The sequence below is a fragment of the Hyaena hyaena genome, unplaced genomic scaffold (assembly GCF_003009895.1).
Source record: "Hyaena hyaena isolate Hyena2069 unplaced genomic scaffold, ASM300989v1 scaffold_102, whole genome shotgun sequence".
Taxonomy (NCBI): Eukaryota; Metazoa; Chordata; class Mammalia; order Carnivora; family Hyaenidae; genus Hyaena; species Hyaena hyaena.
This window is the reverse complement of record NW_024080734.1, coordinates 563145-582174: the sequence shown is the minus strand read 5'-3', so window position 1 is coordinate 582174 and position 19030 is coordinate 563145. Positions and strand designations below refer to the sequence as shown.

Below are 19030 nucleotides of genomic sequence, written 5' to 3'. Positions count from 1 at the left end.
AGAGAAAATTCCAGACACACAAAATGCATTCAGGAAACTGTGTCTGTGCAGCACTTGCTGTTTCATTTTTAAAGCCTCTCTTTGCATAAATTGGCAGAGGCAGAGAAGGACCTGAATTAGGAATCCTTATTTTAAGAAAAGAGGCTGCACCCAATGCTTCTCATTCCCTGATTTCCCTAGAGAAACAAAAACTCCCCACCACAATAGCTTGCTTTTCTTTGCAGGGTGACTGGCAAGAAGGGAGGGAGGGAGGACAGGCAGCTGCAGACTGCTGCCCCTGCCCCCGGGGCGCCCCCCCAGCCCCTGCCCTCTGGAGCCCACCTGGTGTTCTAGGTGCTGAGTGCTCCCTGTAGAGCAGGTTCAAGTTCAAAGACAGAGAGGCTTGTCCTTTGATGGCCTCTGGGGAGGGGTCTGGTGGACTGTTTCTTCTGTAGGGAGTGGGAATGAGGGGGGTAGAGAAATAAAGGGAGGGAGAGAGGGAGAGAGAAGGAGGGAGAGAAAACACAGGAGAGGGAGCCAGAGAAAGGGGGGGAAAAGGAAGGAGGGAAGTGGGGAGAGAAGAGGAAGGGTAGGGGAGAGAGGAATAAGGGGTGAGGGGCAGAGGGAGGCAAAAGACAGAGAAGCGGGATAGAAGCCGAAACGTCTAGGAGAGAAGGAGAAAGGGACAGATGTGTAGGAAGAAAGAGACAGAAAAGAAGGAGAGCGTGGAGGGAGGGAGCTGGGTGCCAGAAAAGACGGGGTGGAGGGGAGACAAAGACACGTGGGGCAGCAGGAAGGACAGGGCCATCCAAGTTTTCTGACTTAGCTCTGGAGGTGCAGAATGAAGGCTCTTTGGCCAAAACCCCACTAAACAAAGGCCTCAATTATTTTCCAAACCTGATAATCCATCTGAGCATTATCTGCCACAAACTGGGTCAGCTTCAGGGGAAGGAGAGGTAGGCGTGGGGGCCCGAAATCTTCTTCTATCTGATTGGCGCGTGCCAGGTTGGATGGGCCTGGCTTTCATTTCAGTCCCACCGGGATAAGCCACCTCCTTTGAATCCAACATCCATTCAATAGAGCAGCATTAGCAACATGCAGCACAGCACCGCTGCCCAGCACCCCAAGGGTGCAGTGCCCCAAATCCCCGTTGCAGGATGAGCCTGCTCATGTGAGTCGTAGATGCAAAAAGGCCGAAAGTCACAGAGCAGGAGAAGGGGGTAAACTAGGCCATGCCAGCCAGAAGCTAGCAAGCAGAGGGCAAGGGAGCAGGAAGAGGCCAGGAAGGAGGGCGACCCCGCCCCAGTCCAGCTGCGCTTTACCTGCCATGCAATCAGGTCCTTGAGGCGGCTCAGTTTTTCCTGGTCCTCAGGGTGATCCCTGGTGTACTCCTCTGTGAAAAAGGCCTGCGGAGGACAGGCAGGCAGTTTGGGTTTCCTGTTCATTTGGCCTGGACCCCAGGGGGGGGCAGGCATGAGGTCACATGTATTTGGATGGGACAGGGACCTTCAGGGACTGACAGTTTCCTCTTCCTGGAGGCTCAGATCAGAACCCACCGGGCAAGGGCCACAAACCCCAGGGAAGGAGATCTCCAAGTCTCTCTGGAGCAGAAGCGGCTGTGGCAGCTGGGATTTGTCAGATGTACAGGTTCTTCGGTCCCACCCAGACCTACTGAGTCATAACCTCTAGGTGGGGTGGGCGTGGGGGCAGAGGAAGAAGCCCTTCAGGAGATCCTGATGCTGCTTCAAGTTTGAAAGCATTGCCTCAGGGAAAGGAACTCAAAGACAAATTTCACCTGTGGTGCCCATGCTCCCCTTACCGCCCCCTTACCGTATGTGACCCTGCCTCCCTCCACCCCAGCTCTTTCTGAGACTTATGTCCTCTGTGTTTACACACACACAGACATATATTCTCACCTCTCAAGGCTGGACAAAGGGTTACTGATGATGACGAGTGGGGTATCCAAGGCTGGCTAGGACTACTTGGGTGACTGGAATTACTGTCCCTGAATTAGACGACTGCATAGTTTTCTTAGTGTTACATCAGTGAAGGGCACAGAAAACACTAATGGGGAATTCATCATGAAATATATTAGAATGAGAAGTCCATTTTCCCCTCCATGCCACTAATGAATAGATTAGGTAAAAGTCCAATAAGGACTTTTTATTCTACTTCAATGCTGGGAAAAGTTATGTCCCTCTCCTGAGAAACTGGGATTTTCCCCCAGTGGAAAATGTGACTCATAGAACTATTGGCATTTCCCTTTTTGCCATGGATACCAGGAGGCTCAAAAATAAAATCTGTGGTTAACATGTGTAGGCATCTCCGGAGAGACCTTATGACCTGGATACCTAGATTATAACTCTCATTTTGGAGTTGATCTCCTATCTTTTCCCTGTTTTCACAGATTCTGGGTTTCATTTATTTCCATTTGTTGAGGTGATTTCCATCATCTATGGAAGAGACAGGTTCTCAAAAGTAGTATGCACTTTGATTTGCAGCTCCTCTACTTTTGTGATCTGGCTCAGATCCAGAGCCTTTGCCCGATAGAGGTGTCTGGATGTGCCCAGTGGCATAGGGGATCCGTGTGATCCCTACTCCTTCCTGCCACAGCAGAAAGTAGCATTGAGGGTGGAAAGGAGATGAGAGAGGGGCTGTAGAAACTCTGGAAGGTGTAAGAGCTCCAGCCAAGGTGACACACAGCTACAGTAAGATAGTGACATGCAGTTACATCTTCCCCTGGGGCCCTCCAGCCACTGCTCTGTCACCACTGGGCCCCTGAGAGCAGCAGCCCTCACCTTCTCGTACTTGGCGAAACCTCCCATGACAGCGGGGTCCACGATCCCATTCAGGAGCATGGACAGCGGGTTAATGGGGAGGCTTTCGTCACTCTGGTACTGGTTGATCATCATCAGGATCTTCTCATTGGCCGTGGACATGGTTTCGATGGCATTCTCCAGAGGACTAATTGTGGTCTGTTGAAAACGAGATCACCAAGAAAGAGCCTTAGCAGGTGGCCTTAAAAACAGATATAATTATTGGTATTGATTTCAACTGGGGTTGGAATTCAAATGAGGTAATGCTCCCCGAGGGACTGTAACAGGCTCCTGTTATAATTAGTGAGCTCCAGGGGCTGTCTTCTGTCTGGGGAGAGACAGGCTAACTTTCTGCTTAGTGAGAAAGTCGTTCCCCTGGGGAGGTAGAGGCAGGAAGTTTCAAGCACTTGCTGGGGTTTCAGAGGCTGGGTATGCTCCAGGGACGGTTTTCTCGTCTTATTACCTGGGCGAAACATGCTCAAGTTCAACCCATCCAGTACTGTTGTCTACCTACTATGTGTGGGCTATTAGCTGTGTGAGCAGCTGGCGATGTGATCACCCAGCCTGGCCCATAGTAGGTCCTAAGATTGTTGTATAAAGGTTCCCTGCTCCAAGGCAGGTTCAGTTTAGGTGAGAAGATAAAACGAACCCCCTTGGCAACCTCTTAGAAAGCAATATAAACAGAGTGCCATCAAATGGGAACTGGCAAAACAGTGCGGTTTTCAAAAGATGGGATTGTGGAATACAAAACTAAACCAGGAGGTCTGTGCCCTTTTTCTGTGAGAGGGCCAGACAGTAGATACTTCAGGCTCTGCTGCAAGGATACAACCCGCTCTTACAGGGGGAAAGTAGCTTCAGACAATATGTAAATGAATGAGCCTGGCTGTTACAATAAAACACGTGCAGGTTGGGTCCCGTCCCCAGGCCAGTTTGTGGACCCTTGAACTAAACAAATTAAAACGGAGCCTAAATCTCATCTCTGCCATTTTTTCTAGCTGTGTTACCTTGGGGGCAAGTTTCTAACCATTCTGAGCCTTGGCTGACTCCTTGGTAAAATGAGGATCAGAAAACCCGCTTCGGAGAGCAGCTGGTAGCCGTTGTTACTAGTTCTTGCCGGTGTTAGGACAGACACCAGCAGTCATCCTGAGAAGGGAAGACTTGCCAGCGGGGCAGGGTAGAGGCTAGACGAAAGGGCCAAGTTACTGGAGGAGACTCTTGGAAGAAGGAACCCTACATTTTAGCATCTGTGAGATGATGGTGAGATAGTCACTGCCTCGTTGGGAAGTAGCCATGATTGTTTCAGATAATACGACACTTGACTCATGGCAGAGCTCTTTAAAAATGGGCACCTGCTAGTTATAACTACTGTGTATATGGGAAGGGCAGAGCCAGCATCTGCAGCCATGTTCTTGGTCATCCTTTTAAACCATTTCCTTGGATCTGTGAAATCCTAGCCTCCTCACACCCTTGTTTCTGGACGTTTCTGAAGATGGCTGCTCTATAGAGCAGCAAAAAAGGGTATACGCCACTTCTGTTTCTTTCTGCCCCCTGCCACATTCACATCATGCACAACACACGCTTGCACACACATGAGCACACATACACGGCGGGAAATGAACTTGAGGGGCAGGGTGCTCGGGCTCGGGGGGCTCTGGTCCATGTAACGCAAGCTGCAATCCCCGATGTCATTTCTGTCCAGCACACAGACCAGCCCCGCGGGGCTTTACAGAGCCGAAGTCCAGACTGAGTTCTAAGGAAAATCAGGACCACTTGGGTTGAGCCCAGCACCACACCTGGATTTCAACAATAGCCTGGCCTGTCTGAAACACGCAGGCTTTAAGGTGAGTTATTAAAAATGGAAAGTCCTATTGATTGGCTTTTCTCCTCATTTCTGAAGCTATTTTTGAATCCCTAAGTCTTTAACCTCATTATAACCATCAGGAACAGAGAATAAGAGTGAAAATTCTTTGGGTTTCTCACCTACGACTGAATATATAGCTCTCAGCAGTTATGGGGTTATATGTTTGGTGGGAGGCCTGGATGTCAGGGGCTGATAGAAGGGAGAAAAGCATTGATTATGATAATGGAACCGGCTCCATTTGCTGATTGCCTCCTATGGGTCAGCCCACGCTGGGCTTATAACACTAGCATTTTCCTTTTGTTCTTCCCACAGCAGGTCAGCAGGTCAGGTCACTAGCCCCAGGGCAGATGGCTGCAGAGCTGGTAGGAAACAGGGAGAGGGCGGTTCCTGATTCCAAAGGTGAGCTTTTCCCACCACAGCTCACACTCTGCTACCAAACTTGCCTTAAATTTGTTGTTAGGACTCAGTCAACCCCTCGGATCTCTGGACCCTTTTCTAAGCTGAGCCTCGGTTTCCTTATCTGCAGTGTAGGTGTGTAACACTTGCCCAACTTGCAAATAAATTATCAGGGAGAAAATACTTTGGAAACAGTTTTAAGGGGGAGAAAAATCAGCCAAAAGATGAAGTGATGGTAATCCCTTGCAATCAAGTGGCTGAATTTCATATTCTTCAAAGGCATTTCTCTCATCTCACCCTCCTAAATCCTCTTAGGAATCCCATGAGCTGCATGAGACAGGTGTTGTTATTACAATTTACTCCTATCATGGATTACTTTGACAGTTCAAGTCCCACTTTGGGCTTCAGTGTCTTTACAAGCAAATAAAGGGACTGGACAAAAACCAGGAATGGCTTTGCGCCCTGGAGACTTGTAGGTCAACCTGGGCCCAGAGAGGTCTCTCATTTAGCCAGTACATCAGTTCTCACTTTTTAAAAATTTAATTCACCTGGAGAGGGCTTGCTACCCTCCCCACCTCCCGCTGTCTTGATGTCACTATTTTACATACTTACATTTTATTCCTGGGTTCTAAAGGCTTTTGATTTTGTAGCTCTTAGACTAAATGACCTCTACAGTGCCTTTCAGCTCTGAAATTCCATGGTTTTTCAGTCTCTATTTTGCAGGTGAAGAAAACTAATGCCCAGAGAGATACAGTGTTTGCCCAGCATCATATAGGTCGTTAATACCCGAGTTGAACATGGGTTTCTGATACCCAGACTGGGGCCCCCTGTAAAGACTGCATGTTCCCAGGGCCAAGAACAAGGAAAGAACCCTTAAAATGCAGGACTGACACTTGAATCCATCAGAAAACACGGCTCTGTACAAACAGTCCCATAGTCATGACAATTCATAGAAGAAACAGCTGAGAATGAGATACAAATTCGTGTAAGAAAAAACCAAATTTTTAAAAAATGAACTCACTTGGCAGGCATGAAACCTTTATGTCTGAAACATCCTGACATTCTTGGTAACCCAGCTTGTGGGGAGGCTATTAGGGATACGTCCATTCCGATCTACTCTTTGGATTTCTTCCCACCCTTTGTATCAGCGGGTACCAGTATCAACAAAGCAAAACAAAAATGTTGGCTCTTTCCTAACTTCACAGTCCTGAGTTCATAAAACGAGATAACCAGCTCAGTTATTATGGGTTTCTGCATATTAATTGAATGACTGATTGATGCATTTACTGAACAAATTGTCTTGAGCACCGATTATGTGCCTCAGACTAATTTTTGCACTCAGGAATGTGGTAGGGAACAAAATAGACAAAAATCTCTCTTCCTGGAGCTTATATTCTAGTGGAGATGATAGTCTAATGTGTTATCATATTTAAAATTCTAGATATTAAAAATAAACCTATGGGCAAATTATGTAGTCTCTTAGGGGGTGATGGGTGCTTTGAGGAGAAACACCATTGCAGGGGTGGAGGGTGGGGGGAGGGCAGAGAGTACACGGGACGTCCTGCGGTCTGCCCATGCCTAGCAGGTACAGCTGGAAAAGAGTCCCCCCAGAGGACAGGTCACAGCCAGGGCCAATGGGTAGAGGCTACAGATCAGCAGAAAGTTTCTGATTCCTTTCCTCAAAAATGGGATTAGTAATAGCATATACGTCACAGGGTTTTGTGAGGATTAAACGGGATAATGCTTTAAAGCCCTTGATTTAGTGCCTGGGACACCTGTCAAAGCTTATCATGTACCAATGTGTCCCATGAGTAAAGGGCATGAATAGTTTCTTCCTTTCCCTGGTGCCACTTATCACTGGGCCACCATCATTGGGATCAGCTGGGGACACATTCAGGAAGAGAGAGAGAGGGAGTCCAGTCGAGATATCCGATACAGGAGGTGAAAGTCAAATCTCACGTCTTTCACTAGCCTTAAATAACACATGAACTCATGCTATACTGGTATCAGTCCCCTCATCCATCAAATGGGAGAATAATGTCTACCTTGTGGCTTTGTTGAGGGGTTCAAATGAGATTGTGCATGTGAACAGTTTAGTGTATGCTTGATAGATATTTGCCGATGTCATAATCATTATTACATTTTCCCTAGGGTCTAGGCCAAGCCTGTGAATAGGATATTGGAGGGCCATCAGGTTGCTGGGGGACATTAAGGGCTGGAGTGGAATGGCTTCAGGCTGATAATACAGTAGCTTGAACACGTCATTCAGACCACGTCCCTCCTCTGCTCATGGGTCTATGGCATTCAGTAGAAAAGCTAGGTCCTATGCTGGCCTACAGGGTCCTGCAGGATCTGGTATCAGGCTCCTCCTACTCATCCTCACTTGCCCTGAATCAGACACAATCATGTTCTGCCCGTAGGGCCTGTGTACTTGCTATTCCGTCTGCTAGAATGTCCTTCTCTATAATATTTGGGTGGACCACTCCCTCACCTCCTGCAGGCCTTTGCTCAAAAGCCATTTTGGCAGGGAGGCTTTCTCAGGTCACCCTGTTTAAAAGAACACCTCTCCTCTACTACCTTTCTTTTATTTTTCTCCATACTGGTTATCACCACAACATTAGTATATTTACTTTGACTTTTCAGTAGGTCTTTCTCACTAGGAAGTAAGCTTTGTTGAAAAATCTTCAAGCGCTTGACATGTATGAGGTACATATTAAATATTTGGTAAATGAATAAAATGAATAAGACACCCTGAACATGTCCCCACTTTTTAAGTTTCCTCACAACCACCCTGGCCTTTCCTTTACATCCTGGGAGCTGCAAGATCCTTAGCTGTTTAAGGACATGGAGACCCTGAAGTTTGAGAAGCAAAAGACATGTTCAAACAATTGCAGTCCAGCTGGAGTTTTTGCCTCTGTGTGATTGCCTCTCTCTGTGCCTCAGTTTATCCAACTATAAAATGAGTTCATAGTGGGATTTTTCAGAAGTGCCCTAATGTGCTGCTGAGACAGTTATGAGGGCACAGTTAAGTGGATGGTGTTTTAGGCTCTCTGCATCCTCTCTGCACCCAACCACAGAAGCCCCCATTATTAGCTTTATTACAGGACTCTATGTAGTTTCATTTGCTGGAGGGAAAAACTTACCTGATGCTTAAAGAGAAAAATCTGAAAGCAGGTAATCTCGATGGTGCTTCAGGTCCCTTCCTGCATTGGAATTCTAGGATTTCCACAGTAGTCTGAATAAAAGCTTCAGTCTGAATAAAAACTGTCCCCTTCTTACAGTTAAAGGGGCCCATGAGACACACTATGCCTTGAAAGCCTATAGACTCACCTGGGACATCTGGACCACCTCAAACCAGCGCAGGATGCCTGGAAGCTTGTATGCAGTTATGAAGGAAGTTCTCTCGATCCACATAGACTGTGCCATAAGCAGGGGGTGGAAAGGGCAGGAAAGCAACACACTTATGAAACCTGGCTACCAGAGACATTCAGCAAGAACCCAACCGGGCCCCCAAATCTCACATCTGCCTGGAGTCTGAATAAATGTTGCAAAACCCAGAAACATATTCCCACTTTACCCTTAAGAATTCTTTCCCAATGTGAAGTTTAAGTTTTCTCTGGATTTAGGCCTGGTAAGTTTTAACCTGGGTCTCTGAACAGTCAGAAATTTTAAGCAATAATGAATGCATCTATCTGCATTTTCTGGGGTAATTCCCACTTTCATTTGTGGGGCATTCACAGTGTTCACTACGTTCCGAAAGGGTGAGTGACTCCCAAATTCAAAGAATCAGTCTCAGGCAAAGAGCTGGGAGAGACTTAGAGCCTCCTCGTCCTGCTAGCTGTGGGAATTAGAAGACAGATCCTTGCTGGGAAGTACACAGCGGACACTGGGGACCAAAATCGCTGTGGAAGGTTTGACTTCATCAACATTCCTGCTTAGCCTGACGGTCCCTGCCTCCTGGAAATGCCTGGCTGCCCTGTGGTTGAAAGGGTCCATCTCACACAGAGCCTGGATGGCATCTTCAAAATGTAGAGGTTTAAGAAATGAAACAAACCTGATGGAAAAGACTGGAGGAAAGGTGTCATCATATCAGTGGATATTAGCTTTACTTCTCTTTGCTTTGGATCAAATGCCCTCCCATTCTGACACTGACAGACACCTGCTCTGGTTGGTATGGGTGGCCCCGGGGAATGATCAAGGCTGCTGAAGATACTCACGGCAAACTCATTCTCAGGGTCGACGGTCCCTTTGCGCACAGGACGGGAGTAGTGGAACTTTTGCACGTAGTTGGATTTATAAAAGCTGCAAGACAGGAAGAGGCAGAGGCTCCTGGTAGCATACCACGTTGCTGACCCAGAACCTGAGCTGACCTTGTGTGGCCCGGGGAGGCCCACGACAGTGAACTTCAGGTCTGGCAATTAAAATTGTAGCATTTAAAATAAGGTGTTCCTGGGGCGCCTGGGTGGCTCAGTTGGTTGAGTGTCCCACTTCAGCTCAGGTCATGATCTTGAGACTTGTGAATTCGAGCTCCATGTAGGGCTCGCTGCTGTCAGCATGGAGCCTGCTTCACATTGTCTGTGCCCGCCCCCCACCTCTGGCTGCACCTCCCCTACTTGTGCTCTCTGCCTCTCAAAAATAAATATACATTAAAAAAAATAAAATAAGGCATTCCTTGCAAGGTGATTTAGAAGCTAAACTGGTCTTTATGTCCTATAAGAACACACTACCGCTTAGAGTACCCAAGGAGTTGGAATTCTACCATTAATGCATACCTGGGTCATCATTTCTGTGACCTCAGTGATATGCCTAAGGTCCTAGCCTAATGTCCCAGGGGTATCTTCTAAAGATTTCTTTAGGAATCCCTAACGCCCCTCAAGTCACTCTTCCTGAGTCTCTGGGGAGGTTCTAACACTGGGGCCGGCAGGGGACCGTGCTAGCTGTATGGTTGTAATCCATTGTTCCCGGTGCCTGGCTGAAGAGGGTTGGGGGAGGCTCAGACCCAAGCTCAGCTACACCTGCTCAGCCTCCTGCACTGGTGTGGGGCTGCTGGGACAGACTCCTTCTTCTCACAAAGAGCTCCTGCTTCCCACTGTCCGCCCAGAGGAGCGGCCTTTCACTAAGTCACTCGAGGTGCTATATTGGGTACCCCGGGTCTGAGGAGGGTGAACTGGACAACTCCAAGGGGCACCCCACAGGCTCCCTGCCTCATGGCTCCATCACTGACCTCGCAACCTCCTACTGAACCCACCTTCACGCTGCTGCCTCTACTGCCCCTTAATCATTGTCAGGACACATTCACTGTCAATGTACAGCCTCAACAAATGCTGAAAAGGTGTCCCTTCGGAAGAACGTGCTCAGGATGAGCACTGTCCCTGTCCCCACCCTGCGTGTCTCCTCCTGGCCCACACACTCTGGCTATGCATTCCTTGGGACCATTCTGTCACCTGAGTGACAGGCTCTCCACCTCCAGTTCAATGAAATGTCATTGCTGCTTCCTGAGGTTTCGCTGTGCCTTGTTCCTCCCGTGTCTGGCTTTAGCTTTTTCAGGGACAGCACCCAGATAGCTAATTGGGCTGGAGGGGGTGATTCTTTTCCCAAGAGGATTAGAGATAAAAGGCTGCTAAACCAGAGAAAGAACTGGGAGGGCACCAGGGCCTGTCCTAACACCAGCTCAGCTTGGCGGCCCCATGGGATTGTCTTCCCCTTCCCTTCCAATGAACCGTGGGTCTTACTTTATTATCTGGTCAGGCACTGGCTTATTCTTGAACCTTGGGTGTTCATCCAAGACAGGCTGGACAGTGAAACACTGGATGTCTGGGATTCCTGTCGTTAAGGGCTTGCAACATGTTGTCGGCTGCAGGGACAGGCTGAGTTGAGACTCCCAGGACAGCCCTCCTGGGGCCAAGATTTTATTGAATGACTCAGGTTGCTGGCTGCCAACTAGGTCCTAACAACAGGTTAGTAGCCATCATGGTCCTTATCAGAATTGCCTGTCGCTCGGTAAGCTCCTCCCAAGGCTCAGCCCTTGCTAACAGTTGGTTAGTGGTCCTTAATCATCATTATCGTTTCTATACTAACAGTAATACCATAGTGAATTCATAGTCCTCAGTCAATTGCATAGCACATCCCCCATGGTTTCCTTTCATCTCGCCAATTCCACTGAGCAGTGTTATTAATGTAAGTCATGCCCATTTATAGATGAGGACATCAAGGTCAAAGAAGCCAGATGAATTGTTGAAGGTCACACAGCTTGTGAGAACAGAACATAGGTTTGTATTTGGGTTTTTTAACCCCATGCTCTGGGTTCTTTGACCCTAGACTGCTCCTCAGTGTGTTCCTTTGACCAGCAGCTTCTGCCTCACCTGAAGCCTTGTGAGTAGTGATGAGTCTCGGGGGCACCTGGGTGGCTACGTCAGTTGAGCGTCTGACTTTGGCTCAGGTCATGATCTCACAGTTCATGAGTTTGAGCCCCACATTGGGCTCTCTGCTGTCAGTGCAGAGCCTACTTTGGATCCACTGTTCCCCTCTCTCTCTGCCCCTTCCCTTGCTTGAGCCCATGCTCTCTCTCTCTCAAAAATAAATTAACATTAAAAAAATTATAAGAAACAATGAGACTTACCTCAGACCTATGAATCAGTGTCTATAGCTTTATAAGATCCTCATGTGATCTATAGGCATCTTTAAGTTTGAGAAGCATTGCTTTAGAACACACAAATCGATATTTTGCATTCCAGCTCTGAAAATTTGAAAGTAACTGCCTGTGGCAGGACTGTGAAGCCATGTCTAGGCTGAGTGAGAAAGAGTTCTATGATTGATTAGTGATGCCTGCCATGGGTGCAGGCTATGAAGCTTTGTCTGCCTCTTCCAGACCTTTATTCATTTAAAGCTGAAAGCATGCCAATCCAAATAAACAAGACCAAGTGTCACTGATCCCATCCCCTGGCGCCTGCTTCCCTTCCTGTGTCTTTCATGTCTCCTTTACTCATCTCTCTTCTTCAGGTTTCCAAGATCACTCATCCCTTCATTCCACCCAATGATTACCACAACTCCAAAAACTCTCTCCTGAGCCTGAAATGTCTGCCAACCAAGGAATCACAAACTCCTCTTACTGGCATTCAAACTTTATCTCTGGCTTCCCAAAAGATTCTACTATGCCCTTTGCTTGAAATATTTTCTCACATCACCCCCTCTTCCTGTGAGCCCTTGAGGCAAATGTCAAATACCACAGGCTCCATAAGTATTCAATTTGCCCTCAGTCAGGTGTCGTTTCCTTTCTTTGACTCTTCACAGCATTTTGCCTTTACGTAGGACTCTTACCTCTCCAGCTTCCTGTCTTTTCCCTTCCCCGACCCTCCCCACCAGATTGTGAGCTTTCTGATGGCAGAGGCTATGATTCCTTCATACAGAAGAAATGGCCAAAAGATAATTCCAAGTTAAAGTCAATTGTCCCCCTCTGATAAACTTACTCCATAGTAATATGCTGGGAATTTAACTGTTTTATCTCTGCAGAATGTTTCTACATTAAATGAGAGTCCCTCAGAGAGATAGACAAAGACAGAGAAAGAACACAATGCTTAGCATAAATAACAAACTTCCCTGGAAGGATTTCTGTAATATTCAGGAAAGCAATTTTCTTTTTCAAGCCATGTAGCCAACAGCTCCCTTCTCTGGGAAGGAAACCACTTTGGTTTCCAAATCAATCCATTTCTGTGGCAGCCAATCCATGGCCGGTCTCCCACTACAACAACAGAGTTGAGTAGTTATGACAGAGAGACCACATGGCTGACAAAGACTGAAATACTTCCTATCTGCTCCTTTATAGAGAAGTTTGCCAACCCTTGTTCTAGAGAGGCTTCTGAGTCACATCTACTGATCTTAGCAGTTGGCCTTGGACCAAGAGGAGAATCCAAACCCATCCCGAGGAATCCAGTGACACCAAAGCCTCCAAACCATGTCCAGGAGGATGCATGGATGGACTGTCTCACTACATGTTGGACCTGTACATGGGACTGGGACCCGGAGGTCTGGGCAGGGGGAAGGTGGGAGACAGGACACTCAACTAAGAGGCCTACACTTTCAAATGTCTTGCCCTACCTGGTTACCTAAAAGAGAATACATGAGATGTGTTGTCCTTCCAAAACTGCTTGTCAGCTTTTCCACTAGTGAAGGTGAGAGGACAGAGCATTCAGAGCTCAGGCTTTGGCTATAAGCACAGCTGAGTTCGAACCCAAGTCCATCAGTTTCCGGGACTGTGGGCAAGCTGCTTGTGTGTTTTGAGCCTTGGTTTACTTATTTACAAAATGCAGAGAGTAATAATACTCAACCTGCAGGATTACTATAAGGATAAAATGAAACAATGCACGAAAATTGCCTGGTACATGGTAAACATCCTGTTCATTCATCTTAGTGGAAGCTATGGCATGACAGAAAGAATATAGACTTTGAGACAGAGCTTGGCGTTCAAATCTCACTTCCATAACTAACTAGCTTTGTAACTGTAGGAAAACTACTTTACCTCTCTGCCCTACACATTCCTTCTCTATGAAATAGGACAAAAATAATAACCCATCTTATAGAGTTATCTTGGGGTTAAAGAAATAATGGTGATCAAGCACTCAGTCTCATGCATGGCATGAAGAGGGCTTCTAGCAAATGTCAACCCCTTTTCCCTTTCCACCTGGTTCCCGGTACTACTAAATGAGGCCTACGTCTGATGAGATAGCCTCCTAACACATGCTCTCCCTTCACCCCAAGCGAAAATGCCATAGAGCTATTCAACACCAGGAGTCCACTTAAGAAGGGCCTTAGTACTAATCTCCTGTCTCGCCTGTGACCAAAGTCACATTTGTAACCAGTCAGCCCCAGGACTAGTTGCATTTCCTCTTGCAAATACCATGGTAGAGCGGGCATGAAGGGCAGGTGAGCATAATGAAAAGGTTACAGATGAATATGTATCACCCAAGGGAAAAATATTTGGATTAAGGTTCAGCAGACTTAGCAGACCAGCCACGCAACCTGTCAACCCCATTTTAAAGCCTGTAACTTAATCTGTGCTACGGGGTGCAGTGCTGGGAGCCGGGGTGGGCTAATGCGTCACCACTCAGCCGTCTGCCTGATCTTGGGTTTATGTGCTCCCTGTCACCGGTAGTCTTGCCTTCTGCCCGGCGTCAGCTCCTGGCCCTATTAACACTTCACTGGCATCATCTCGGATGGCCTGTGCCCTCCTCCGCCAGTGAGCTGCCTCCCTCCCTGTGTCCTTCCCCCCTTCTTTCCTCTCTTTGTCTATCTCTCTTTTCTTTCTCTCTTGTTTCCCTTTCTGTTAATAAACAAGTTTGTTTTTTTGTTTTTTGGTTGTGGTTTTTTTTTTTTTGGCTTTGTGCTGGGCATCAGGGGAGATGGGGGAAGTTACTACAGCAAACAAGGCAGTGCAGGTCTCTGCCCTCCCAGAGCTTATGTGGACCTTTAAAACGCACAAAAGATAACAGATTGAGATCAGTTCTCTAAAGAGAACAGGTAGGGTTTGAGATAAGAGGCTCATGAAGAGTTCAGAAAAGGCTGCTTTAGATGAGGGACCAGGAAAGGCTCTTCCAGGAAGTGACACCAAGTTGAGATCCAATGGGTAAGAAAGGAGCTGGGGGATGGGCATGGCAAGAAGAGGGAACAGAAGATGCATAGGCCCAGAGGGAACCAGCTAGGATGTGTTTAGACAACAGAAACAAGGCCAGTGTGGCCAGAGGGGCATGAGAAAGGGAAGAATCCTGGGGAGGGAGGCAGGGGTCAGATGGTGAACAACCTCCTGGCCTTGCTCAGTTTTGATCTTATTGTAAGAGCAATACGGTGCCATTATAGTCCTTGCAACCCAATGCACTTCTTCCCACTCAAGGCCTGTGAGCCTGATGGTGCTTCCTCTGTCTGGGCCATTCTCCCCACCTCCTGCTAACCTTTGGCTTGTTGCTAACCTTAAGCATTACCTTCCTCAAGGAAGCCTTCTCCGCCCCCTCCCCAATCACAGCATCCTGCATGGCTTCCTCTTGGCATTAATCCCATTTCCATAAATATATATTTAATGGTGCAATTAGTTGTTCAGTGTCTCTTTTACTTGCTAGACCACAAGCTTCCTGAAGGTAGGGCTTTGTGAGTGTGATCCTCAGCGACTTGTACAATGATCAGCACAGGGCCAGGGTTCAATAGTATTCACTATAAAGATGAATGAATGAGTGAATTAATCAATGATTGCAGCATTTAGAATTTCCTGAAATGGATTCATTGCATCCCATACTAGTCACTGGCATTGGCACTACTGCAATGACTCTGACAGCAGCTGTAAGCTCTAAGGTGGGGACTCTGTAGGCCTTTGCCTGTCCCCTGGCCGGGCCATTCTCCAAGGATACACTGGCCTGGGGCATTCTTCACGTCATCCCCAGGGGCAGAGGTTGTGTTCATCTTCTCTGCGTTGGGGAACTGGCTCATCAGCTGCATCTGGAAATCTTCTCTTCGCTCATACTCCTTCCCTCGGTAGATGAACACTTTGTTCTGCAGAGAAATGACACCCAACGGAGATCTTAGGGCCTGGGCTTGGAGAACATGGTGCAAGCAGAGCTGGGGGGCTTGTGACATGAGCACCCAGCTCTGGTGGCCCACTAGAGAGCTCTCTCCTTTCTGCTTCCCCACCACAAAGAGAAGCTCAGCTCACTGACCTAGCTAGGCATACCACTTCTTTAAAAAGATTGATTCTGAAAGGAGAGGGGATTGTGGATGCTGAGAACTTTTTCAAACTATCCTATGTATAACTTTCAGAACTATTCCCCACTCAGCTTTCAATATGTTCTACCTGCTCTTCTGTTTGCATGACCACAAAGGGTCCCTCCTGCCTTTAATGAGCCATGTAGGCTAGGCCTGCAGGATGGAAGGTACCAGCGTTCGGGTCCTTCATCACATGGCTCCTGCCTCTACGTCCATGAAACACACTCTTTATCCTTCTTTGACTATGTTAGCCTTCTCTAGATCAGTAGTTTTCAAATAGGAGGTGATTTTGCCTCCTAAGGGATACTGGCCATGTCTGGAAATATTTTTGGTTGTCACAACTTGGGGGAGGGGGAGCTATTGGAACCCAGTGAGCAGAGGCCCAGGATGCTACTAAATGCTCTTCAATGCACAGGACAGCCCCCTTAATGAAGAATAACCTGGTCTAAAATGTCAGTAGAGGGTCACCTGGGTGGCTCAGTCAGTTGAGCATCCGACTTTGGCTCAGGTCATGATCTCACAGTTTGTGGGTTTGAGCCCCGCATTGGGCTCTGTGCTGACAGCTAGCTCAGAGCCCGGAGCCTGCTTCGGATTCTGTCTCCCTCTCTCTCTCTCTGACCCTCCTCTGCTCATGCTGTCTCTCTCTTTCTCAGAAAAAAATAAAACATTAAAAAAAATTTTTTTTAAATGTCAGTAGAGCCGAGGTTGAGAAACCTTGTTCTAGACCGTATCTACCATCTGTGCCACCTCTAGTGGCCCAGAAGTTCTTCAGTCCAAACCCACATCTGTCACCTCTGCATGTCATTGCTTCCAAATCTGGGTCATTATCAGATGGGCCTAGGAAAGTTCTAGAAGTTCAGATCCCTAGGCTTTGCTCCAGACCTGCTGAAATGGAATCTATGGGAGTAGGACCCAGAAATATGAATTTTTAACAAGTTCTGATGTACAATCAGGTTTGGGAAGCCACCTCTACCCCAGTGAGGAAACCCTCACTCTCTACCTCCTCTGCAGCCTGTGGCGCTTACTCTTGTGAGTCCACTCTGACTTGCACACTGCCTGGTAACATGAGTGACTTATCTCCTCAACAAGCCTGCAAATCAAGTAAGGTCAGAGATCGGAGTTGCTGTTTCTTTTGTATCTCCCTGATCTTAGAATTGAACACAGGCTCGCTGAAGGGAGTCCCATGGGAAGGAAGCCTATAGCTGACCTAATCCAACTCTCTACATGATCAGTGAATAATCCGCAAGAGCATTACTTCAGAAAGTATGCTCCAGAGGGGCGCCTGGATGGCTCAGTCAGTTAAGCGTACAACTTCAGCTCAGGTCATGATCTCACAGTTCATGGGTTCACACCCCTCATCGGGCTCTGTGCTGACAGCTCAGAGCCTGGAGCCTGCTTCAGATTCTGTCTCCATCTCTCTGCCCCTTCCCTGCTCATGTTCTGTCTCTCAAATATAGAATAAAACAAAAATTTTTTTAAAAAGTTAAGTATGCTGCAGAGACCCCTGAGGGTACCTAAGACCCTTTCAAGACGTGAGATCAAGGAGCACTCTTCATAATAATGGTCAGTTGTTATTGGCCTTTTTCACTATCATTCTCTCAGATGTATGGTAGAATTTTTCAGAAGCTGCATGATGTGTGTTATTACTACAGACTAAACGCAGAAGAAGGTGTTAAGTACCTAGCTATCCGGGCCCCTAGCCTGGGTCTCAGTCACCCACAAACTCACCCGCAGAAAGGAGGGAAATCCCTGGCCGTAGTATCCAACAGCAAAGTAATCTGGCTTGGGCCTGAGGATTTTCATGATGTTTTCATAGAATTTTGCCTGCTGGATCTGGAAGGAGAAAACGCACAGCTTGTAACAACTTAGTTATGTATCAAAGGCACATTCAACTCACAGAGGCCACTCCTGAGAGATGATCATTATACCAAAACCAAGATGCCCACAGCACATAGTTGAGTTTCTGTGGGTATTTCTATAGTCACAATAGCAATGGCTGTATTTACCCTATACCAGGTCCCACGTTAATTACTCTACCTGCCCATTTCATTTCCTCACATCATCCTCTTAACAACCCACCAGTTTCATATCTCTGTTTTGCAGATAAAGAAATGGTGTCTTATAGTGCAGCTAGCAAGTATGGAGCTGAGTCTGTCCAGCTGTCCAGAGTCCCCACCTCACCACTCTGCTCCTGCTCCATGAACACAAGGCATGTGTTTGTTGGCAGGGGGACGGTCCATGGATGCATAAGTATCTCCAGATATAGATGTCTTCCTGTGTATGTACCCTTAATATATTTCATCAATTCTAAGAGGTGTGTGTTCTTCAAATTTTAACATCTCTGAAAACAGTTTACATCTTACTCTACATCTGATAGCATCTTAGAATTGCTATTAGCCAGATAAAAATCATGACAAGGCACATACAAAACAGTGCTGCATCTCAGACTGATGGGATCGTAAATTGATACAATATGAGAGATAAGTGTGCATGGAAACAAGCCTGTGCAATGTGGACTTGGAGTATGGGCGTGCGTGTACATCAGCGTGTGCATGAATGTGTACTATATGTGTGTGCATGAGTGTGTACTCTGTGCAAGCACACAGAAGGTGTGTGTGCCCCCATGTTTGCAAGGATCTATATGGATGTATGTGTAGGGTAGACATAAATGTTTCTTGGTGTGACTACATATGTGTGTTTGCATCATATCTTATACACGGTACAAACAGCTAACAGCTCAGCTGCTTTTAACAATACATTCAGTACCCATCAAAGAAACGATAAATCACCTCTCCATATTCTGACTCTCATTTTAGAGTTCTCTGGACACAGCTGGACTGGCCTGTCAAAATAGGCTCCCACAGGGCACTGGGGTCCTGGCTCTGAGGCCGGAGGGTGGGGACTATGTGGGAGGTGTACAAGTGTGGGAGGTGTACAGCCCCAACGTTCTGCGTCTTCTCTGCAATGGCTACCTCCCCGCCAAGCCCTGGCATCTGCAGCACAAGCAGGCTCGGCTGGCTCCCCCTACTCTCCACTTACCCCCACCAAATCACAAGCACCGAGGAGCTAATGGGGAATGGCCATATGGGGAGCATTTTAATGTGATTTATCTGTTAATCAGAAAGCACAAATTTGCGTTTTTATTTAATTGGCTTAGTGATATGTGGGGGTTTTACTGCAAATGTAGCACAGTGTTTATTGGGTGTGCAACAGCAGCAGCAGCCCCAGTGCCAAG

General features: G+C 47.2%; 1 protein-coding gene across 1 annotated transcript in view; it reads right to left on the bottom strand.

Annotated features, from left to right (window-relative positions):
- DOCK2 (dedicator of cytokinesis 2) overlaps positions 1-19030 on the bottom strand; it is a 415239-nt gene that overhangs the window by 11338 nt on the left and 384871 nt on the right. The window contains exons 40-46 of the mRNA XM_039235715.1: positions 17524-17628; positions 15444-15585; positions 10785-10866; positions 9270-9354; positions 8383-8469; positions 2778-2954; positions 1302-1385 (exon numbers count right to left, since the gene is read on the bottom strand). Of these exons, the coding sequence (XP_039091646.1) occupies positions 1302-1385; positions 2778-2954; positions 8383-8469; positions 9270-9354; positions 10785-10866; positions 15444-15585; positions 17524-17628 (762 nt within the window). The remainder of the gene's footprint in view (positions 1-1301; positions 1386-2777; positions 2955-8382; positions 8470-9269; positions 9355-10784; positions 10867-15443; positions 15586-17523; positions 17629-19030) is intronic.